At 54.2% G+C, this 23162-nt stretch overlaps 1 protein-coding gene across 8 annotated transcripts in view; it reads left to right on the top strand.

Annotated features, from left to right (window-relative positions):
* CHD6 (chromodomain helicase DNA binding protein 6) overlaps positions 1-22469 on the top strand; it is a 92493-nt gene extending 70024 nt beyond the window's left edge. For 4 of the 8 annotated variants that reach the window (XM_074887868.1, XM_074887867.1, XM_074887864.1 and 1 more), the window contains 16 exons: positions 1161-1320; positions 1726-1815; positions 2802-2905; positions 3590-3719; positions 4006-4066; positions 4776-4833; positions 5493-5712; positions 7711-7919; positions 9077-10642; positions 11238-11386; positions 11670-11876; positions 12532-12978; positions 13640-13831; positions 15613-15732; positions 16783-16887; positions 18942-22469. In XM_074887868.1, the coding sequence (XP_074743969.1) occupies positions 1161-1320; positions 1726-1815; positions 2802-2905; positions 3590-3719; positions 4006-4066; positions 4776-4833; positions 5493-5712; positions 7711-7919; positions 9077-10642; positions 11238-11386; positions 11670-11876; positions 12532-12978; positions 13640-13831; positions 15613-15732; positions 16783-16887; positions 18942-19832 (4709 nt within the window). In that variant the 3' untranslated portion in view covers positions 19833-22469. The remainder of the gene's footprint in view (positions 1-1160; positions 1321-1725; positions 1816-2801; positions 2906-3589; positions 3720-4005; positions 4067-4775; positions 4834-5492; positions 5713-7710; positions 7920-9076; positions 10643-11237; positions 11387-11669; positions 11877-12531; positions 12979-13639; positions 13832-15612; positions 15733-16782; positions 16888-18941) is intronic. The other 4 variants (XM_074887872.1, XM_074887869.1, XM_074887866.1 and 1 more) reach the window with 3 other exon arrangements.
* The last annotated feature ends 693 nt before the right edge of the window (positions 22470-23162 follow it).

Genomic DNA, 23162 nt, shown 5'->3' with positions numbered 1-23162 from the left:
AGCAACAGCAACCTCCAGCCCTTGCTAGTGCGTCCTGAGGCTGTTCCTTCTCAATCCCATATCTGTGTGACTATGAGGCGTAAGCACAGCCAGCGGGCAGCCCAGCTCAGGGCTCTGCTCGGCTCCAGCCCCATCCTGCCTTCTGTCCTGGCAGAGGCCAGGCTGCTGAGGAAGCAGCATTTGCCCAGAGTTTGTCAGGCCAATTTGCTGCTGGGGACAGGAGCCCTGGTGCCCACTGCAGCCACCTGGGCCGGAGCCCTTCTCCTGTCGTGGGGCTGCAGACTTTATGCAGGTGTTGAGGACACAGCTCTGCTCTCTCTTCTTCCCTGGTGTCACAAGACTGGACAGATGGGACGGAACTGCTGAAGCCCTTCTTTCCCCTTCAAACCCATAGGCAGGACCCTGCCTCAGGAGTGGCTGCCCAGGAGGGCAGCTCATCCCTCTTGGAAGACTCCAGACAATAGTGACCCCACCAGGAATTGTTTCTACATTCTGCTGTGAACTCACATCTTATTTCAAGGTGGAAAATGTGTTTAATTTTCAACTCCAGCCACTGAATTTCATTTTATCTTCATCAGCCAGATGTGACTGTGTTCCTTTTCACCTCAGTATCTTTGCCAAGTGTAAATGCCCCCTGCAGTGCTCTGGTTTCCACGCAGCCCTCCTCCTGATGCACAGAATAGGAAGCAACGCTTACAGATCAGATCATCAGGATTGTCTTCTGGTCTTTGATCATTTGGGAGCTTCTTGTTTGAACTCTTGTCCCAAATCACTGTGTTGTCCCCGTAGGGCGAACGTCAGAGCTGGCTGTAATATCTAGGTAAGGCTCTTAAGAGCTGTGCCCAGGACCAAGGTCCTTTCCATGCTTTTTATACATCAGGGGGCCATCCTTTGGGCTCACCATTTCACTGAGAACTCACAGCAATTCAGTTTCTGTGGTGATGCCCAAGCTTTTCTTGGAGACGGAGGCTCCCATGCTCTCTGTTTACCCTGTGTACTTCCCCCACCCTGACTCACCGACCTGCAGCCAGGAGCTTTGCACGGCCTCCTCCAGCTTCCCAGCTCTGCTGCCCTGCCTGGGCACCAGAGGTGCCTCGCGACGGTGCCCAGCCTGGCCTGCAGTGCCCATGGTGCTCACTGGCTGCCACTTGCTCTTACAGGCTTGTCAGCACCGGTGCCCAGGGGCAGGAAGGGGAAGAAGACGAAGAACCAGATGCTGCTTCCTGAGATAAAGAATGCGGACTGGCTCGCCACCTGCAACCCCGAGGTCGTCCTGCATGACGACAGCTACAAGAAGCACCTCAAACAGCACTGTAACAAGTGAGAGCGGGAGCACACGCTGGCTCGTGGAGACTGTGGGCTGAGGGCCTTTAGCGTGGGGAGGGTTGGAGGGAGCTGCAAAGGGCTCATGGCCAGTGCGCTATCACTGTGCTCCAGCTGCTGGACTGCTCTTGGATGCTCCTCCAGCTAATGGGAGCTGTGTCTGGAGCAGCAAACCTTTGGCCTCAGGGCCCCACCAGGTTGCAGGGCTGGGCACTGTGGTGTGACACCACATGGCTGGTGCCTGTCCTGCTTTGAGAAGGGGGATCCTCCCACATGGGGGGTTTCCCTGGCCTTGCTGACCCTGAGCGGCCCCCTGTAAATGCTCTGGTAAGGGCCGTTGAGCCAAGTGTTAGGCTGGCATCTGCGTGCTAGCGTGTGTTCCTCTCTGCTGCTCTGAGACAGGGTTCTGCTGCGGGTACGAATGCTCTACTACCTGAAGGCTGAAGTGCTGGGGGAGGCTGCGGACAAAGCCTTCGAGGGGACCCCCGCCAGGTAGGGACCTTACGGTGAACCCCTGCAATGCTTCTTGGGGAGGTGGCGGTGACACTTGAGCCCTGCCACAGCCATCCAGCCCAGCCACGTCTGGGCTCACCGTGGCTCCGGGCAAGTCAGACCCTGTGGTCAGATCCCCAGATCTTGCTCAGGCAAAGCTTCATCCTTAGACAGCAGCTCTGCCTGAGCAGGGGCCGTGGCAGCCATGTTGGGGCGGCTCTGAGGCTGCAGGGCCAGCCCGGGGGGCGGTGAGGACACTTGGGGACACCCTGCAGCCTGCAGGAAAATGTCTCTACATACTGCCTGACAAATTGGCCTTTAATCCAAAGTGGGAGCCCACAGAGACCATGCCCAGTTCCCAGGGCCAGGCCTCAGAGCAGAGCATGCCCCACCGCTGTGGCCTGCAGGACAAGGGGGCTGAGGGGCTCTGTTAATGCCACTGAGCTTGCAGCCTGCCAGCTCCTGACCTTCTTGCAAAGATTCTGCTCTCAGTGCTTCAGAGAGAAGTGCGATATGCCAGGCTTAATTTCCTAGAGCAGGAGCTCCTGCCTTCCCCAGCACAGCTCCATTGGCATGAGTCTGTATGGAGGGGATGTTGCAGCCCACCCCGCCAGACACACCGTTCTTTTTGGGCTGGTAGGTTTGACGTGGTTTCCCCTAAGAGATGCTGTTCAGATCAGATAAGATCTCCAGTCCTCTGGTGTTGCTCGGGCTGGAGGAGAGAGGGGCTGTGCAGCCTCCCCTCCTCTGGAGAAAGGCTGGGGAAGGCAGCGGGTTGCGGTGGAGCCAAGGCTCCAGCTCTCTGAGCCCGGAGAGCCGCACGTGCCAGGCCGTGGCAGGGCCCCAGGCCAGTCTTGCATTCATTAGCTGTCCCCAAGCCAGCAAGTGATGGCTCCTGTCTCCACCTGCCCCTGCCCCGCAATGCCCAGTGCGCTCCAGTGTCTGGTGAGGCTGGGAGAAGGGTGTTCATACGTTGTCTGCCACAGGGAGCTGGACGTGCTGCTGCCGGACATTGACTATGTGGAGATCCCAGTGGACTGGTGGAATGCTGAAGCTGATAAATCCCTGCTCATCGGTGTCTTCAAGCACGGTGTGTACCCAGCTTGTCTGGCGGGTGCCAGTGTGTGAGGGGGACTGAAGTGGAGCGCCTGGCCAGAGCTCTGGTACCTGGAGGGGATGTCACGTCAGTGGGAGGGGGCAAGGCCGTGGCCACGCACCGCATCCCCACAGGGCCAAGGCAGCTCTCTCCAGGCACCGGCAGCTGCGGCGCTGCCAGCTCGTTCAGGTGGTGGGGCAGGCACACTGCTGTGCCCAGGGTGGCCGTGCCTGGTCTCGAGGCAGACTCTTCTGGTTTGCCAGGAGCAGTGCACATTTTCCATGTGAGGGCGAGGAGAAAGGCACAACCTCTCCTGGCATCCCCAGCCTTGTCGTGAAGTCCGCCTGTGGCTTCCAGGAGCTGTTTGGTCCCAGCTGCAACCTGCCGTGGGTGCTGGACACAGTTCTGTGGGTGCTGTGCTGCCTCCTGGGCAGGGCTGCCTGGTGGGATGGAAATGCTGACCTTCCTCTTTGGCTGCTGCCCAGGGGCTGCAGAGCAATTAGCAGCTTTTGAAAAAGTGTTCTGAATTTCTGGGGGTGAGAATTGCTCTCACAGCAGCACAGAGAGTGAGAGCCGGGTGGGGAGCTGTGTCCCACAGAGCAGGAGGTTCACCTGAACCAGGCTCAGGCCTGGCTTTGTACCATCTTCTCCTTTTTGATGGCCTGTGGCGGTTGGCAGGTTACGAGCGGTACAACGCCATGCGGGCGGACCCAGCGCTGTGCTTTCTGGAGAAGGTGGGCATGCCGGACGAGAAGCTGCTCTCTGCCGAGCAGGGCGTCAGCGACGGGGCCCAGGACGCTGCCGAAAGGTGGGCAGGGGATGGAGTCAAGCTCTCAGAGGCTGTCTGGCTCACTCCTGGGGGCCATGGTAGCAGTGGGGCGGTGCTGTGGGGTGAGCTATGTGCAGGGAGGAGGGGAAGCAGACCATGATCTGAGCACAGTGGGCAGGGCGAAGACAGAGGGGAGCTGGCTCCCCAGTACAGGGCAGAGGGATGGCGTGAGCACCAGTTCTCTGCTCCCTCCTGCCGACAACTGGCACAGCCCAGGGGTCTGTGCTGCTTCTGCTACTAGGGACTAATTCACTCTCTTCCCCAGGGGCAGTTTGGAAAAAGAAGAGAGTGGTGGAGAAAAGCTGGAGGGGCTGCCAAAGCAGGAGGTGAGTGGGATTCACGGTGGTCGATGCACGTCTGCTCCTGCCAGGCCTGCCCTCCCACCCTGCACTGCAGGCCTGGCTCCGTCAGCGCTGCGCGGGGCACCGGGGAACCAGCATTGCCAGTGACCCTGCTCTGTGCTGGCTTTGCCATGCCATGCACAGGCTCTGTCCCGTGCTGTCTGCCTCATCTCTGCTCACGGGAGTACAGCTTCTGCCGTTGCCTCTGTGTGTGTTTCCTGCAGACCTGGGCAGCATCCGCCTTGTGGGGAGCTGAGGGGGATTAAGGGCTGGTGACGGCCACAGGTGCTGGCTCTCACACTTGGCTTCAGGAGCCACATGGGGCCCTGGCAGAGGAGTCGGGGGCATCCCAAAAGAAATGGCCCTGGGGCAGAGAAAGAGCAGTGAATGAGGCAGCATGGGAGGGTGCAGGTGTTGTTTGAGCAGCAGAGACTGTTGCCCTGCTGCTGTCCTGGGCCGTGGCACTACAGCCTGTGTCACTGTGGTGGACCTCCCCTCCAGGCCCAAAATGGTCTGCACTGCCCCTCGGAGCTGTCACCTCCCTTGTCACCTCCCCTGTCCATGCTGCTCTGATCCCCTGTGCCAAGGGCAGCCAGCAACTGCAGCCCCCAGGACATGAGGCCCCTGCCAGGGCTGGGTGGGCTACGGGTACAGGGAGTGCTGTGCAGGGCTCTCTGATGGTTTCCTTCTGCAGGACATCGTGGCTACTGGGGTGGGTGAAGCCAGTGAGAAGCGGGACGAGCCAGCGGCAGGTGAGGTCGTATCTCCCACAGCGCGGCGCGTGGCTTCCTGGGGGCTGGCACGGCGCGGCCCAGAGCTGAGGCACTGCTGGGTGGGAGGGACACACCGCTGGGTGGGAGGGGGGGATGCGCTGCTCTGTGTAGCTTAACCTGGGCAAGGCTCCTGTCAGGGGCCCTCCCGTGCAGAGCCATGTGTGACCCAGGGATGGGCCCTGTGGCAGGGCAGCCAGGGTCCCGAAAAAGTGTTTCCAGCCAAATCCAGCCAGGGGTGACTAGAAGCCATTAGCCTGCCCTTGTCCTTGCAGTTGCCTGCATGAGATGAGTGTGCAGGGTCTCTGCAGCGGGCAGTGCTGGCAGATGCCATGGGCTGGCTGGCCTTGCCCTGAGCAGCGAGCTGCAGTCCTCTCCCACGTGTGGCCTGGCCTGGAGCCGTCATGCCTACCCTGGGCTCTCTATGAAGGAAGTTCAGACATGGTGAGGCTGTGAGCCAGCAGCTTTTGGGGTGCAGAGGACCAGGGATGATCACCACAGCCCCCCACTCATGACTGATTCCTGGTGTCCCCTGCGGGAGGAGGAAGGCTGGAGGGAGCTCTCAGAGCCAGCCAGAGGAATGCGGGAACCTGTGGCTTTGAGTGTGCATTAAATACTAATGTCCTTGCTGATGTTTGAAGCCCAGGATGGCTCCGACTCAGACAGATCCTGCTGGCCTGTCTCATCTGCTCTCACAGCCAGACTGCGGAGGCTCGTCACCGTCTACCAGCGGTGCAACCGCAAAGAGCTGCCTCCCCGGGCAGAGATGCTCGTGCCCGGTAACCATGGATACTGGCTGCAGGACGAGATGTTCAGGAGAGCCTCTGAGATGGACTCGGTGAACAAAGAAATGCAGAAAAGGTAACGCAGCAGAGAGTCCTTTCCAGAGCTGATTTAGGCCGACTGAAGTGCTTGTGCCCCTGGATTGACCCAGGTGAATGTCACCACGCTGCCCGTGGGACAGGCCCGTGGGTTCTTGCTGGCCAGGGCACGCTGCTCCCAGCCCTGAGGGAGCCTTGTGGCTCCGGCAGCCAGCCTGGCCGGGGAGCAGCCTCCACTCTAGTTTGTGGGTAGCAGATGGTGACTTGGTGAAAAGAATAAAGGGGCACGGCTCTTCAGGGTCAAATCCAGCGTCTGCTGGGCCAGGGATTGCCCCCCAGCTGCAGCATAGTGGGTGCTGCGGAGCAGTGTGGACACACAGTGGGTGAGGGGTGACGGATGAGCAGTGTCACAGCCCACGTGCGTAGCCTGTCGGACCCTCGTGGCTCTCACACCGCTGCGTTATCCTCCTGCTTGTGGCCTCCGGAGCCCAACGGTGGCATATCCTGGCTGCAATGTGCTCCTGTTTCTTTTGCATCCCAGTAAGTGGCAGGATGGTGGGACCATCCTGGCACCCTGAGTGGCTTTCTGCAGAAACCGGGGAGGGTTTATGGCAGGGTCATGCTGCTTCCATCACTGTCAGTCCCTGGTGCACAGCCCTGGGACTCCGCGGGCCGCAGGGGCTCTCTGTGGTCAGCACTCCTCAGTGGCTTTGTCTCCTGTGAACCTGCCCCTGTTGCAGGAACCCACGTAACCACTTGGTATCTGCCCTCTGCTCCATGGCCTCTTTGTATGGAAGCTGCTCCAGCCACTCATCTTCCCTCTCCCCTTCCTCTGGACCTCTTCCAGCTGTACCATCCCCTCTTCAAAGTGGGGGCATCAGTACTTGTGCTGTGGACACCACAGCAGCCTGGTATTTCCTGCTCTTTAATTCTGTGGGCTTTTTCTTGGGGGGTCTCCTTACAGGAGTGTCCTAGGCAGTTTCCCACCAGCCTTTAATTTGAGGCCTTTCAGCAAACTCGCCATTGTGCTCCTTGATTTGGATCACTGATTTTTTTAACTTTCTTCTTGTCATTGTCCTTTTTGGAATGAAATATCACTGCAGAGGGCTCATGGCCCCTGCGAGCAGGGGTAGAAGTGCTGGTCTAGGTGTATTTTGGTCAGCTGGGGAGTGGTGTGGGTGCTGTCACCCTGTCTGCTCTCCCTTGACATGTCACAGCTGCTGGCTGGTGCTGGCTCAGAGCTACAATTCAGAGGAACTGAGATTTGACTTTAAGCATTCTTCAGCCCACAGCACTCACCTTTCTCTGCTGTGACCTGCTCCGGCACTTGCCCCGCAGTTTGCACCCTGGTCTGTTCTCTGTGGCCTGTGTCTCTGTGCTCTGTTTGCTCGGGGCTGTATTTGCCCAGGACGCTCTTCACCATCTCTGTCCTGGATCGTTCCTTTGGGTGATCGCCACTAGGTGAAAGCTCAGAGTGAGAGTTGTGCTCTAACAGTTCTGTAACTGAACACCTCCCCCCCCAGCTGCTTTCCTTTGGTGGGGAGGGGGTGACACCCAACCCTGGCACCCAGGAGTCCACAGGAGTCAGCAGGGTGGATGGTGTTTGCTACAGGGACCCTTATGGCAACGAACCCCAGTCCCAGTTTCCCTCTGATAGAGGCTGGATGAGAGCTGTGTCTGCAGGACCTTTCTTTCTAGTTCCTGGTACAGAGACTTGAGAGAGTTGACCTTTCCGTGGAGGTCATGAGACAACTTGATGTGACAGGAAGCGAATAGGTGAGATACAGGTTTGTGCCTCCATAGAAGCTGCTGGAGCCTGTGCCCCATCGGCAGTACAGCCAGGAGCTGCACTTAGTGTTTTTTCAAACAACAGAGAGTGTTTTTTCAACAGTGAGCTGAGAGCCAGAGGGCCACAGCTCCCCCAGAACTGGTGGGCAGTAACTAGATAGTCCTCCCTGAGCCCCTGTGCCTGGTGCCTTGCCCATGCTCAGACCAGAACGTGTCTCAGTGGTGTTCATGTCTCCTACCCGCCCCACAGGTGGACCAGGAGGGAGCAGGCAGATTTCTACCGCACTGTCTCCTCCTTTGGGGTTATCTATGACCAGGAGAAGAAGATCTTCGACTGGGCCCAGTTCCGAGCCATCTCTCGACTGGAGAAGAAGACAGATGAGAACCTGGAGAAGTACTTCTACAGCTTCGTGGCCATGTGCAAGAATGTCTGTGGTCTTCCGCTGTGGAAGGAGGATGGTGAGTGGAAATTGCACGGCCTGTGGAGGGGTAACCGTAGGTTCACGTAGCTGTAGGCCAGAAATGGTCCCACAGCTCTGGTGGAGCAGGAGAGCAAGGGAGGAGCTGCAGGGTCAGTGAGACACCCGGCAGGCTGTGGGCTTGCAGAAGCCACGTGCATTTGTGGCTGCCTTGTCTCCCTATGTACCGCCTCCCCAGCACAGTGGGGAGGTAGGGCAGCCCCGTGGACGCCACCCCCACTCTCACAGGTCTCACGGAGCTCTCTGATGAAATCACAACCAATTTTATCCAAGACAGCAACCTCTAGATTTGAGGGAGTTAAAACAAGCAGCAGATCACATCTCCTCCACACTGGAGCTGGGGGTTGTTTGGGTGATCTGTATTGCTGCTTTCTTTTTGAGCATCTCTCTGCTGGTGCTGGACCGAGGCTGCACAGTGCCCGTGCTGTGGCGTGGCTGACTGCAGAGCTCTGCTACAGGGTAAAGGGAGTCTGAACCCACCACAGGAGGCTTGGGAAGCCTGACCGACACACAGGGCATCTGTTTTCTCAGTGTGCCCTGCAGAGCCCTAGTGCATTGGCACTGTGCAGGACATGGCAGATGAAAAGTTGCTTAGGGGGCTATTTAAACACAAAGCGATTGGGTTCTAACAGCAGCAGAAAGGATTTTGTGTCAGACCTGTCAGGAGGTCTGGTCTTGGCGCAGTTCCTTGGATGTGTGTGTATGTTAAGGCCTTAGGTGGGTGTTTCTCATCAAAAGACCTGCACAAGTTGAGGGACTCCCTTCCCTGAGAACCTGCTAAAGGACTACCAGGCTCAGACCCCAGGGAGCTGCTCTGCCGGCAGGTCCGGGCAGCTCCAGCATTGCTGGCGCTGATGGAGCAGAGCTTGGACAAGACTCCAAAATCCTCTGCAGCTGAGTGCCACTCTTGGTCCAGCTTCTAAAGTCGAGGCAGTTTACTCCCATCTGTCCATTTGGTGGCAAATGAATGTAGGGTGGTGAGACTGGGCAAAGAAGCCTCAGCGGTGGCTACAAGCACTCCCCCCACCTCACCTGCAGTCTGAGCGAGAGTTAAAACTCACCTTGCTTGTCCCTGCCTCTGAGTTAACTCTCATCGATCTATATAATGGGGCCTTGGCTTTTCTACCCCTGCTGTAGGTCCCCCAGACCCTGACATCTACGTGGAGCCCATCACGGAGGAACGTGCTGCCAGAACCCTCTACCGTATCGAGCTTCTGCGAAAGGTGCGCGAGCAGGTGCTCAAGTGTCCGCAGCTCCATGAGCGGCTCAAGCTGTGCCGGCCCAGCCTCTACCTGCCGGTGTGGTGGGAGTGTGGCAAACACGATCGGGACCTGCTGATCGGCACCGCCAAGCATGGCCTGAATCGCACTGACTACTACATCATGAATGACCCCCAGCTGTCTTTTTTAGATGCATACAGGAACTATGCCCAGCATAAAAGAACAGGGCTCCCAGGCCCAGAAACCCTGTGCTGCCTTTACCAGACTAATTCCAAACTCTACAGTTCCCCTCTGTACAGCCAGGCAGACCGGACTTGCGAATCCCTGGAGAATGAATCCGAGAGCCAGATAAAGCTGGAAACTGTAGACAGCTCTATGTCCCAGGCTGGAGGCAGTCCGCCGGATGCAAACTGTGAAACGTTCATGTCTAAAGTCCGGGACATCATTTCCAGTAACTATGATGAGATCTCTCTGCCAGACTCGTTGGTGTGCATGATGTACGATGAGAAGGCTTGTAACAGCGAGCAAAGCTCCCTCGCCCGAGACAGCCCAAGCTGCACAGATGTCGGAAGCAGCGTTGCTAAACTCTCTGAGGGCAAGCTAGAGGGGGACGAGGATCCATCCAGCTGCGAGGCAGATGCCATGAGAGAGACTCCCTTCCTCGAGGGTTTGCAGATGGACTGTGGCCAAATGGACAGTCAGAACGAGGAAGCTGAGCCTTCACCTTCTACCCCCGAAAGCAACCCTTTGCGGAGTGTCCCAGCAGAGCTCTGTGAAGCCTTGCAGCAGAAGGGAGACCTCACCAGACCTGCACCCATGCTGCCTGAGCATGGTGCCATGGAAGGGGTCATAAGCGTGGGGCTCTACAGTCCCAGTCTTCATAACTATGAAATAAAGGTTCCCCCTGAGCAGAGGTTCATCAATCTGCTGCAGGAGAAAGGAATGGAGGCAAAATCAGGGCCAAGTCAGAGCCACAGTGAGGAAGACGAGGAGGAAGAAGAGGATGATGATAACTCTGAGGTGGCAGCAGATGTTGTGGAAGGCTTGAGTGGTCCCAGGACCAGGGCTGGTTGTGACCCTGAGGCTAATGAACTGGGGGGCGAGGAGCAGAGCTCTGGCCTCCCCACACCCGAGGACACTTGCCCAGAAGATGTGAATGGCGAGAGAGAGTTGCTGGGGCTGGGGACACCTGAAGGGCTGGGGGAGCCCGGGCCAGAGGGCAGGGAGGACCGTGGCCTGGACGAGGAGAGCACCCTGCGGCACTCACCGAGCCAGGCACAGAACCAGGCTTTCGGCCTGCCTGCACCTCTGCTGGGTACCCCAGGGGCAGAGCCCCCCCGTGCCGGGGGGGAGGCCTGGGGCCAAGGGACTGAGGGGCGGGCAGGCTGCAGAGAGGCCCTGCACCCCAAGTCCCAGGGGCTGAAGCAAGAAGAGTGTGAGAACAGAGATGAGGGGGAGAAAGCCGGCAGCAGCCAGAGTCAAGGTATGGTCCTGAGAGCTCCCTCTGGTTGACAGTCACCTCCAGCTGAGGTGGGAGGGACTGTCTATCCTCCCTGCAAAGCCAAAGCCTTGGGGCTGCCGAGCCCCTGGAGCAGCCTACCCTCTGCAGGAGTTGGGGTCCCTCTAGCTGATGAGATTGGGGAACAGGGCTGGTGGCTGTGTTTGCCAGCAGGGCTTGCCAGAACCTCCCGCCCTGAGCCTCAGCAGCCCTTCTGCCATGAGCATCCCATGGAACCCAGGACATGCTTCCCTTCCTGGCACAGGGCACTCCCTGGTGAGCAGCTTCTGGAAAGGCATGTGCTCTCCTTGCCCGCCTGGAGTACAGGGGTGGTCAGGGGTGGGGACCACTGCAATACAAGTCCCCGGACCCAGCCCAGGGGAGTGCTGGCCCTTCCTGAGTGGCGTGGGCCACCTGCCGCGAGCCAGGACTGCTGCATTTCTTGGTGACTGATTGGGAAATGGGACCCTTGTGGACCCAGCTGGGTGCTGGGAGTGGGAAGGTGTGAGAAATTGCTCCTGCCCCAAGAGGGTGAGAGAAACAGGGCAGCGATGGGTTCTGTTCTCTGTGGCTTTCTTAGATGGTCCAGAGAAGTACCTGGAGGAAGAGAGCAAGAGTTCTGCTTCTGTCGTGCCTGGGGAGATCGATGATCTTCAGGATGCCCGGGCACCGACCATAGCCCAGCTGCTGCAGGAGAAGACGCTTTACTCCTTCTCTGAGTGGCCTAAGGTGAGTTTAATACTAACTTTGTATTGCATGTGTTACTGTGTAGTCCTGACCAACAGTGGCTCACACAGCCCCAGCTCTGCCTCCTGGTCCTCCGCACACAGCTCCCCACAGGTGCTCTAACTGAGGTGCTCTTCCCAAGCACCCGTGCCATGGACACACCTGCCCCAAAGCAGTTTGCCACCAAACTGAGGGCACCAAGGCTGGGTTTGTCTTTAATCCTGAGATTACATACACAAGTCAGCCATTCAAGTCCCAGCCTGCCACCATCCAATTCTGTTTGCAGGACCGTGTGATCATCAACCGCATTGACAACATCTGCCATGCCATCCTGAAGGGCAAGTGGCCTTCCTCCAGCCAGCAGTTTGAGACACAGAGCCTGCTGACGGCTCCAGCGGTAGCCAGCAATGCCGGCAGCAGGAACAGCTTTGCTGAGTCAGAAGCTTCTGATCCCAGTTTCAATAACGGGGTGTTAATCTCACAGGTACAAAAGGTGAGGGGAACCCTTGGGCAGGGACAGGCTTGGGCCTCTGGGGTGAAGCATTGCCCAAAAGTGATCAGGAGTTTCCCAAGCGGAGTCTGGGTTTTCACTGCCTCTTGGTGACACTTGTGGTGTGTAACACATGGTGTGGGCCACTTGGTCCCCTCCACTGAGGGCTCTCAGTGCCCTTCCAGCCCTGCTCCCTCCTGGGAAGGCGGCTGTTCTGCAGCAGCTCCGCAGCCTCTGCTTCCAGAGGCAGCACTGGAGCACCCGGCGTGGTCAGGGGGAAAAGGGGACATTGCCCTGGTGTCCCAAAGGAAAGTGAGCAGGAGAGGACACCTCGTCAGTCACCAGCTCTCTCATCTCTTGCTATTGGACACAGCTCAGGCAGAAGCTGCTAGCGTGGGACCCCAGCCCTGCTGCCCAGCAGCTGGCGGAGCACCCAGGGTTATAGCACCTTGGGAGATAAAAGCGTGTGTGAGGGTGCTCCTGCACCATCCCCACACAGGGAAAGAGATGTGATGGGCCCAGGAAAAGGGCACCCTTCCGGGCTCCTGTGGAGAGGCAGAAGAGCCTGGCCACTAAGCTCAGTGTTGGTCTGAAAAGCTGTGGTACCTGGGCAGTGCACGAGTAGCCATAACTCTCTCCATGGCTTTGCTACACACAGGAAGGTTTCCTGAGCCCTGCCTTTGCAAAGGACGAGCGGAAGCACAGGAGGCCCTATGAATTTGACATGGAGAGAGATGCCAAACAGAGGAGCTTGGAGCAGCTAGCAGCAACCCATGTTCATCCACCCATTGTGCTGAATGGCTGGCGTGATGCAGCAGTGGACTTGTCCAGAGCCTCTGATGGGTCCCCGGGGAGCTCCTCTCCTTTCCCCCTGAACACAAACATGCCCAAACTGGGGACCGTGAACACCCTTCAGGGCTCCCTGGGCATGGACTTGTCTGGCATCCTCCAGGCAGGGTTAATCCATCCTGTCACGGGACAAATTGTAAACGGCAGCCTCCGAAGAGACGATGCTGCCATGAGGAGGAGACGGGGCAGGAGAAAAAATGTAGAAGGGATGGACCTCATCTTCTTGAAGGAGAGGCCTCTTCCAACCAGGCTGCAGGTGGGTTGGTGCTCCCCCCCTTTCACATAGTCCAGATGGAGTCAGCATGAGTTTTCTCATGGTCCAGCTCTCCCCTGCAAGCTCTGCTGCCCATGGCAATGCGGGGCCCCCTCCAGGACAGCTTGGCTTGTGCTGGAGCAGGCAGGAGCAGACACCACTCCAGGGAGGAAGGGCAGTTTTCTCTCTGGCTTGCAGCACTCTGCCTGGAGTGTTTTGAGTCCTGCTAAGCATTATCAAAAGCAGCTATCCCACCTCAGGGGGTATCTGGGGTTAGAGACATGAGGAAAGGTCCTTGACTGAATTGGACCTGTGGCCAGGAGCTTGCTGTACCCTTTCTCCTTCTGCCCTGGGATCCACTCAAAGAAGAATGGGGCTCTGGGAGCAAGAACAGTCCCTCAAGACCACTTTTAGGAGTGATCTGGGGAGAAGTTGGTCCTCCTGGTGATTAGGGTGTTTCTAGGTGAGTTCAGAATCATCTCCCAGCTCTCTGCCCTCCATGCCCCCAGTGGTGGGTGGTGATTTAAGGAACAGGCACTCAGAATATGTGGATTAACTTGTTTGATGGGAGCAGATGACCTCCTTCGGGAGCTCTGCTTCTCTGGGTGTGCATGCATCGCCACGTGCTGCTGACGGGCTCTCCCTGTTCCTCCCTCCACCTCAGGATGTTCAGGAAGACCAGCCACAGCCCCCCCAGAACAGTCCCCTCCCCGATGGGCCGGTTGCTGCTACCTCAACTCCACAGCCAGTCCCAGCTGCAGGCAGCCAAGCAGAGAAGGCTGTCCCGAATAAGAGTCTCCTCGACTGGCTCCGTCAGCAGTCCGACTACACACTTGACGTTCCCGGCTTTGGCACAGTAAGGGTGGCCCTCAGTGGCACGTGTGTGTGTGTCTGCCTTGTATGTTGCCCTTTGTGTTAGGTTTTCTGTGGTTGCTCTTGAGTTCAGGGCTTCCACAAAGTGTCTCAAAATGCAGCTTTTTTCCCTCTACCACAGCTTGTGGTGTTCACCAGGGCTGTTTGGGAGGTTCATCACACGCCTGGCAGATGGGCACGTTCCCTGTACAGCAGTGAAAGGCGCTGAGCTGCATCCTCCTGCCCCAAGGTCCGTTCTCCAGCTCCGGTGCCTCCATCTGCCCAGTGCACAATTAGTCCAATGTCTTCCAGAAGTGCCAGGGTTGGGCAGGGAAACGAGAAAAGGGATTTGGGATGCTCAAGGCCTGCCTGCGTTGCTCCCTTTCACCTAGGGTCATTTTAGACAGTGCTGTTGTATTAAATAAGGTTCGTAGACAAGAGGAAACCTCCTCTCTTTAAAAACTGGACCAAAGTGGCTGTGTTGGAGGCTGCAAAGGCTGCGGTTATGTGGCCGTGGGCGCCATCAGAAAGCAGAGTGGCAGAGAGTGGGGCACAAAGTCTGTCTGATTGTTCTTGCCATCTCATGAGCATCTACCTCTTGGTTTCACAGGTTGATTTGCTCCAGGTTTCAGCTTATTTAGACCATGTGGTAGGCAGCTTATTTAGACCATTTAGACCATGTGGTAGGCAGAGCACAGGCTGTAAAACAGAGTAGGAAGAAATGTGGTGGTAATACATAAAAGAATGTGCATCTTGGTCCTGGAGGATTGTGTGCCTGAGGCAGGGATTCCCCAGAGCTTGGAGTACAGGCAAGCCATTAGTGTTTTGAGCTTGACAGAGATGAGAGATGAGGAGCCCAGCGTTTGCTCAGGCAGGATGGCCCTTGCTTTTCAACGTCCAGAGATACGTGCAGCTCTGTGGCCAAGGCCAGACTCCCTGGAGCACTGCAGGAAGCAGTCAGGTGGTGGAGCAGGCATGGAGGTGCCTTCCCACTCCTTGCCATCGCCCGTGGCTTCTGTGGGGGCTTACTGGAGTTGGCCCAGTCTGGCCATGCCGCTGGTGAACCTCAGTGTGCCCTGGGCCAGCCCTGCAGGATCTTCCCTGTCAGGGCGGGTGTCCCCTCTCCAGGTAGGATGGATTGAAAGCTGCTTTGGGTTATTGCAGCAGCTCAGACTGTTGAAGGACAAACCAAGCTCAGGAATCAGAGCCTGCATTATAATGCTACATCCCTGCAGGCGCATTGACGCCGGAACTCGGTGCACGGGACTGGGTGTGCAGCAGCAGCTCAGCTGTAGCTCTGTAGGTTGTGGTCCTGAAGGGCTCTGATCCCAAAGAAACATGGTGCAGCAGCTCTGTGGTGGCCACAGCTAAAATAGGAGTGAAACAAAGCACAGATGAGCTGACGAGAAGCAGGGTAGCTGTATCAGACTGACCAGAGATGGCACAAACAGACCCGTTCTCTCTTTCTTTCCTAGTTGTAGTTAGCGCCCCATTTATAGATGCACACACCTGAATTCACAGCAGGTTACTGTTTTAGGATTGGAGGGGGATTAGAAAGGTCTAAGTGGGGTACACTGAAAACCCCTTTATACCCAGAAAAATCAGTTGTTCTCATTTGAGAGCTGGCCATGTGGCAGAGACCAGCTTGTGCCACCCACACTGCTCCCACCCAAGTGTCCCTCTGTCCCTCAGGAGCTCATCTGTGCCGCTCTCCTGCAGGGCTTGTAGCCATCCAGGCTCATTAAGCCTTCTAATCTCATTAACGTTGTCTTGTTTGCACTTCAGAATTTTTCAGACAAGCCCAAGCAGAGGAGGCAACGCTGCAAGGACCCCAGCAAATTGGACATTAACTCACTCACGGGAGAGGAGCGGGTGCCTGTGGTACATAAGGGTACCGGACGGCGGGTAAGCGAAGGCCTGTTCTGTGCTCTGCCCTTGGTGTCTTGAAATGCTTAGCAGACCCTGAGCTCACCTGGAGGGAGATTTAACCCAGAGAAGCCTATGGATGGGACAAAAGTCTGGAACACGTCACTGATCTACACTATCCTGTGACACGTGTGTGCCTAAGGGGACACAGACCTGCGAAATAAGTGACTCTCTGTGTGAAGTAAGGAAAGTCCGAGTGTTCACCCTTGCCAGGGTACACAAACCCTGCAATGGCAAAGGGATTCAGCCTTTGGCTTTAAAGCCACCATCAGCACAGTCCTGGCTGGTGCTTCCCATTCTGGATTTGATTGTTCCCCTTGAATTCACTGCAGTATGCCGCAAATTGTAGTATTGCCATGCAGGTCTCTTTGTCTTGTTCCTCCTTGTGGGGCGCAGGCAGAGCATAGCAGTACCCATCCACGTGCTGGGCATGTGGGAAGTGGAGGGTTCAAAGGACTTTTTCTTGCTTAGTGAGCAAGGAGCATGGATTTACTTTACTAATTTCCAGTGCACCGATGTTCACCTCTCTGAATGAGAAGGGACATTCAGGGATACTTTCCACCCAAATTCAGTTCTTAAACACACCCAGGACTGCACTAGGTTAGAAAGTGATGTGACATTAATCACATCTAAAATCAAAACTAAAGAGTGAGGCAGAAAGAGGCCGTTTCAGCCACATCTGTGTTTCTCTCTGTTACACCCACAATGGCCGTTGGAGACCTGGGTGAATTGGTGGGTTTGTCCAGTTCTGAGCATGGCTTTTGTAGAAGCTCTGTCCCCATCGTGTGTTCATGGGGAGGGCGATGGGACGGGCCACAGAGGCTGAACTTGCCTTTTCTCCCTGAACTGTGTGTCTGGAAGCAGCAGGCACATACTGACTCCTGCAAAGATGTGTATCAAGGGAAGAGTCTGTGCCCCAGCCAAATTGCAGCCCAGAGCAAGGAGCTAGGGGAAGTGTAATCATATTTCTTGTATTATTTTACATAACTCTTTCTGCAATAGAGGTCATCCTTCTGCTGTGTTTTGTAGTTAGGGGGAGCCACGGCACCAGCATTGAAGGAATTGCCAAGGTGGCTTGATGCAAACTTGGAGTATGCTGTTGCAGCTGACTGGGCTGACATTGTTAAGCTTTCAGTAAGTTAGAGCTTTTGGAGAAATCCGTATCATGTCATCTTTTCTTTCCCCTCCCCATTCCCACAACCTTTCTCCAGTGAGGATCTGGGAGCTGCGAGGCAGGACCTCGGCTGCACACGCGGGAGGGAGTAGCTGCAGGGCCGGCAGCAGCGGGAGCGCTCGCGTGGCAGAGAGGGAGGTTGGGTGCGTGCCACAGCTGGGCAGCGCGGCCAGGGGAAGGAGAGAAGGGGGTCAGCACCCTGGGAATGGGGCTCAGCAGCTCAGGGTGACTGTCCAGAGAGCCTCGGGATGCTTAGAAATAGCAGGGGCAAGAAAAATGCCCTAGGAGCAGTAACCCACCTCAGGTGCTGGATGGCAGGGAGTGGACAAAACACGTCCTTGTGGGTCAAATTTTCAAAAGTACCCGCAGCAGAGGCTTCTCATCAGCTCCTGCAAACTCTGCCTGTGCAGCCCTGGGCCCGCTACAGGCCCTGCAGGTCACCAGGCCTGAAGGCTCAGACACTGGCAGGGAGATGGGCAGGATGGGGCCGAACCTTGCCGCGTTCATTCACCCTGTTCGTCACGCTGGTCCCTGCCCCGGTGTGTGGCAGAGCCTGCGGAGCAGGAGTGCGCTCCCCTCCAGCACACGGGCGCTGCCGGATGGCCCTGCCCTGCCCTGCAGGCTGGCCTTACCCAGACACCTCCCTACGGTCCCTCTCACCCGCTCCCTGTTTTTGTGGCTGCAGTGGTTTGTGTGACGCCCTTGCAGGGGGCTCAGGGGGGAATCAATTGGCTTAGAGGTTTGTACTGCTCTCAAATTTGCTTTTAATTAGTGCTGGAGATTTGGCATGGTCTGTCCCACTCCCCAGGAAACAGCTCCACGTCTGGGCGGGGGTCAGCACCCCGTCTGGGTGGCAGCACCCCTGCGGGCTGGCAGCTTTTCCTTACCTTGGTTTGCAGAGGATGGTCTCTGCCGGCAGGAATAGCCGTGTGTGCCTGGCCGCTGCCCCGGGCACCCGCTCCAGCGCCCTGGTTGGCGGCTGCATGCCCGTTAGCATTCGCACGCCCGAGCCCCATCAGCACTTTGCTTTTGGCGAGTGCCCATCTGTCCTGGCACGTGCATGCAGAGGGACGTCTGGCTGCTCCGGGGCCGGGGCAGGCGGGAGCGTGGGGTCAGCTGCCCTGCGGAGCCCGGGCACAGTCATGGCCCCACGCAGCTTCTCCCACATGCCAGTGGGAGCAGAGCAGAGGATTCTCCCTCTTTGGGCAGTAGCTGTGCTCTGCAGACTGCCAGGGTCATTTTACTCAAGTTTCTGCACTGCAGGTGTCAATGGGAAATACTTTTCCTACCTAAATCTGTTATTGGAAATGGTTCAGAGAGTGGCGATATTGAAACTCAAGGGAGCCACAAGGGGAAATGTTTAAATGTCTGTGATGAGGATGCTGAAAAATGGAGTTTTAAACTGTGCTATGGATCCCCCTGGCACTGCTGTGTGTAACCAGTCTCGCCCAGTTGTGGCCCTGGGTTTTGGTCCCGTATCTGAATGCTCAGAAGAACCTTCCTGGCGTCTCAGCGAAGCGCTAACCGGGAGCTCCTCAGACAGCATGTCCACTCTCTGTGTGTCATCCCATGCAGCTTTGCTGCCCTGCAGAGCATTGAAAATTTGGCCCTTCACATCTAAAAGACATGATTTTTCACCTGTTGCTGAAGCCACGATTAAAGCTGGGAAGGGAGCCAAGTTGGCGTCTGACACAGAGCTGCCCCAGTGCTTCTTGTGTTGTGAACAGATGATGCTGAGGGCTTGGGTGAAAATGCAGGGTAAAAATGTGCTTCTTCCTTTCCTCCCTGTGCACTTTGACGCTGCAGTATCATGCCAGGACAGAGCGAGGGTGTTTTGCATTTGGCAGCATCCCGTGGGAAAAAGTTGTGCGTACCTCTCAAATTCCATATCATGTAGGCAAATATTTCTGTGCTGACACCATCTGGGATGCAGATGCAAGCGCAGAAAAGCCAGATTTCCTTTGATGCAGTAATAACTGTCAGGTGTTTTCTATTGTGTGTGTTTCATTTTCAGGGCTACTTACCGGAAAGCAAATTCAATCGCATCCTAACCGAGCCTGTGCTCCGAGACGCAGGGCCCCGGCGGAGGGGGAGAAGGCCCCGAAGTGAACTCATTAAAGGCCCTGGCATTGTAGCAGATTCTTCCTCTGGAATGGGACCACTGTTCATGAACGGACTGATTGCTGGGATGGATCTAGTAGGACTTCAGAACATGAGAAACATGCAAGGGATCCCTCTGACTGGGCTGGTTGGGTTTCCTGCTGGGTTTGCAGCAGTGCCTGCCGGCGAGGATGTGAAAAGCACCCTGAGTATGTTGCCCATGATGCTGCCGAGCATGGCTACCGTACCACAGATGTTTGGCGTTGGAGGACTTCTCAACCCCCCCATGACAACTACTTGTACTGCGACTGCTCCGACTTCGTTAACAAGCACAACGAAAAGTGGTACAGCCAGCGCAGAGAAAGCTACTGAGGATAAACAGAGTAGCCAGGATGTGAAAAAAGAAACTCTCTCAGAAGATAAGCCTGGTCCTAGTTCATTTTCTAATCAGACAGAATCCGCAATAACTACCAGTAGTCCTGTAGCTTTTAACCCGTTTCTTATCCCAGGGATGTCTCCTGGACTGATCTATCCCTCCATGTTTCTTTCCCCTGGCATTGGCATGGCGCTGCCCGGCATCCAGCAAACCAGACACTCGGAGGCAGCGAACCTGGAAAGCCAGAAGCGAAAGAGAAAGAAAGTGAAAGGGGAATCGGCAAACCTAGAGCCAGAAACTGTCTCGCTGCCAGAAAAAGAAGCTGCAAACAGTCAAAACTGTACAGAGCAAACACCACCTTTGTCGGCAGAGAAAGAGCAGGACGGACCAGCAGAGGAGGAGCGCGAAGCGGCTTGCGATACCAATTAGAACTTTTGTTTCATTGAAAAAAAACACAAAAAGATTGTGGCTTGTGAGTTTCTTATCCCATAAACTCTTTGTTACTTACCCTCCGGCCCCGCTCCGCCTTCATAAACCTGTGTTTCCATGAGTAATATTATCTACCTAATTCCCTGTCAGAAAAAACTCTGGTGACATACTACATGTTAATAGTTGCAGGGTCTTGCCACTTTATTAGATAAACAGTGTTGTCTAGCTAGTATGGGAGGCACCGAATTCTCGTTCTGTTTTTCCAGTCGTTCATCCCAGCCGACGATAGCAAATCCAGTACTCGGTCACCCCCCAAATTGCTCACTCCTTTCAGAAGAAAAAGCAGCAAAAAAAACAAGAGCAAAAGAAAAGTCTTTACCTCTTGGTCTACAAGCAGACAAGGGTATTTCTGTCTACAGCGACACTGAATCAAAAAGCCTGTATTTGGGGGTAAAAAGCACAGCTATAGTAAGTGCTAATGTGTATTTTTGATTTAAAGTATTTCCCTATTTTATCATGGTTACTAGAATAGTAGTATAGACAGAAGTATATAACTAATGATTGAAAATGCATATATTCATTTCTTTGAAAGGAAAAAGCATAACTGGTAGTGATATAATTTCTTTATCACCCCCACCTCAAAGGTTTGGAGACAAACTGCAGCGAGTGAAAATATGACGTAGACATTCTTTTTGTATTTTTTAAAACCAAAGTTTGGTTTTATGTTAAGTGGAGTTTAGTTGCCCTTTCCTCGATAGTTACAGGAACTTTTCAGCTTGAGCTGGAAAGGTTTTGCACATCTTGCATGACTTTTTTGGGATTACTGTACCTGTAGCTACCAGTTTCTTCATCATTCTGCTAGTCTTCAGTTCTCCTCTATGGCGTTAGTTCTCATCTATGGCATTAGAAATGCTGTAAAGGTATTTTTTTCCAGCCGTGAACAGGCCACACTGATTTTAATGCTCTTATATGAACACTGAGGCTTTTTGAGTTTTTATATTTTCCACTCCTTACCCCAGAAGCAACGTCCTTTCAGCAAACAAGGAAAAGGCTGTAAGCCAGCTTTCCTGTTTGGGGAGTCCTCTAAGAAGGACTGTTGAGACTTTCAGAGCTTGAGTTTCTTCTCCTCTAGCGTTAGACTGTGAAGAGATGACCTTGGCTTCTTCTTTCCATTCCGTTTGCTGTTGAACAGTATTTTTGAGTCCCCCCCCCCATTGGCAAATGATTTCGACGTCTGCATTTTAAATGGACAGGTTTTAATGCCGTCAGCCTCTCGCAGCTCTGGGTACTGAGACTCCTCCATCCACAGGCAACTCTTCTTATTTCTCCTTCCCCTCACTCCTCGTTTAATTTTTCTTTCACTTGGGCTTGTTCTTATTTGCAGCTCATGGTTTGAGACTTGAAATAAACGCACGGTGGTGCAGCAGTGAGATAAAAGGCAGGCTGGTGAGGGAGTTGGGAGCGTGCTAGTAATCGGTTTCACATTTGGTTGTCACAATTTACTGTATTTTTTACTTATTTTCTGTTACAGTTTTGCTAATTTATCAGATGGTCCAAATGTTTTGACATAACTATTTCAGTTTGCATTATTTATTTATGATGCTTTTTGTCATTGTCTTTTATACATTTGGGATTATAAATTATGTACATGTTAAAATTAGCATCTCAAAGAAGTCTGTTACCCATGGTCTAAAAAGCATTTGGTTTATATTTTCACGGAATTTATTCCCAGTTTACTGGATTGGATGATTTTTTTTTTTTTAAGTATGTAACCAATCGTAATGCAACCCCCCCCGATAATTAAATGTGTTCTATTTAATAACATCCTTGTAGCATAGATACTGTATCACTATCGACAGATTTCTTAGAAATGCTGCTATCTCTATTTAACTAACATTTTGTTCAGTTTTGCCTCCAGTGGAAGCAGAAAGGGTTTTTTCAGCTGTTAAATCCAAAATCAATATAATTTATTTATGTAAAAAAAAAATCACAATTGATATATTTTTGAACCTTTTAAGTACTAACTTTCTTTTTATTCAGTAGAAGAACATGTACTTGCCCTAAATCCTTAAAATACAAATGCTATAAAACTTCATATATCTTCAAAGCCTTACTGTGAATGGATACAGAAATCTCTTCAGAGTCCATTTCTTGTTACGGGATGGTTTTTCCAGGGTTACACGCGTAAGGAACAGGGTTTAAAGTGAAATTTATTTAATTAGCCAGCATGCTCTATACCTTGTTCTTCCTTATCAGACATGTATGCTATGTCTCTGGGTGTTTAGGCTTCTCTTTGACTGCTACTTTGTGACCCTTTTGCAACCCGATATACTCTGTGGATTATTTAGACTGTAAGGCGTAAGTGGCTTCTTCTTATTTTCCATCATATCCACAACAAATGCCAACCTTTCACCGGTTTTCATGGCTACTCACACAAACATACATTCTTCACCAAATGTGCTAACAAAATAAACTGTCTGTGCTCTTGAACATGGATAAAAAGAAAAAGATTTAAAAGTCAGATTTTTATTTTTTTAATTTAGTGACTAGATGATGCTTATCTTTCAAACTTGGCAGAGCCTTGCTACAGATGTATATAATTTTTTTCAGCAAATATATGTGAATGTTTAATTCACCTGACTCAGTGATAAACGTTACTTGCCTTTTTCTCAGCATGAATCCGTGGAGAAGCTGTCAAACCCAGTGGACTTCTCCCTTCGTTAGGGTTGCTCTTCGTGCCCCGTGAGATGGGCGTTACTCTGGGGAAGGGCTGCTCGCAGCTGGCTCACCAGCTTTTCCTGCCACGGAAGGAGGTTACCAGGCTAAACCTCCCGCTGCGGTCAGCAGCTCTCTCACCCAGCACCTTGTGGGTTAACTTGCTGTGCCCCGTGGGTTAACTCGCCGTCCAGCGTGGCTGCAAGATGACTGGAGCAGCCCAAGCTCCAGAGCGGGTGATGGTGCGCAGGAGCTCTCTGCCGACCCGCGTCCTCCGGGGGACGGGTAGAAGCCTGGAGACCAGCCGTGAGAACCCCGCGTGCCAGGCATAGTCCTTCGTGCTTACAGGGCACCTCCCAGCAGAAGGGGTTCGGGTCCTCTTACGGAGATACTGAGCGCCTCCATCTGAGCCTTGTGAAACGCTAATAGGTGCCAAATAAATGCTTGACACAAATCTCTATGTAAGGATTTCATGCTTTAGAAAAGTAGGTATTAAATTAATTTTTCACATGAATAAACAGATGCACAGGAAAAGCTAAATAATTTCTTTAAGGTCCATGAAAAAAGGCACAGAGTAAACCAAGAGTTTTGCTTGCTCCCCCTGCCCTTGCACAA

This window comes from Strix uralensis, chromosome 18 (assembly GCF_047716275.1).
Source record: "Strix uralensis isolate ZFMK-TIS-50842 chromosome 18, bStrUra1, whole genome shotgun sequence".
Classification (NCBI taxonomy): Eukaryota; Metazoa; Chordata; class Aves; order Strigiformes; family Strigidae; genus Strix; species Strix uralensis.
Note: the sequence above shows the minus strand (reverse complement) of the source record. Positions and strands in the feature narration are given on the sequence as shown.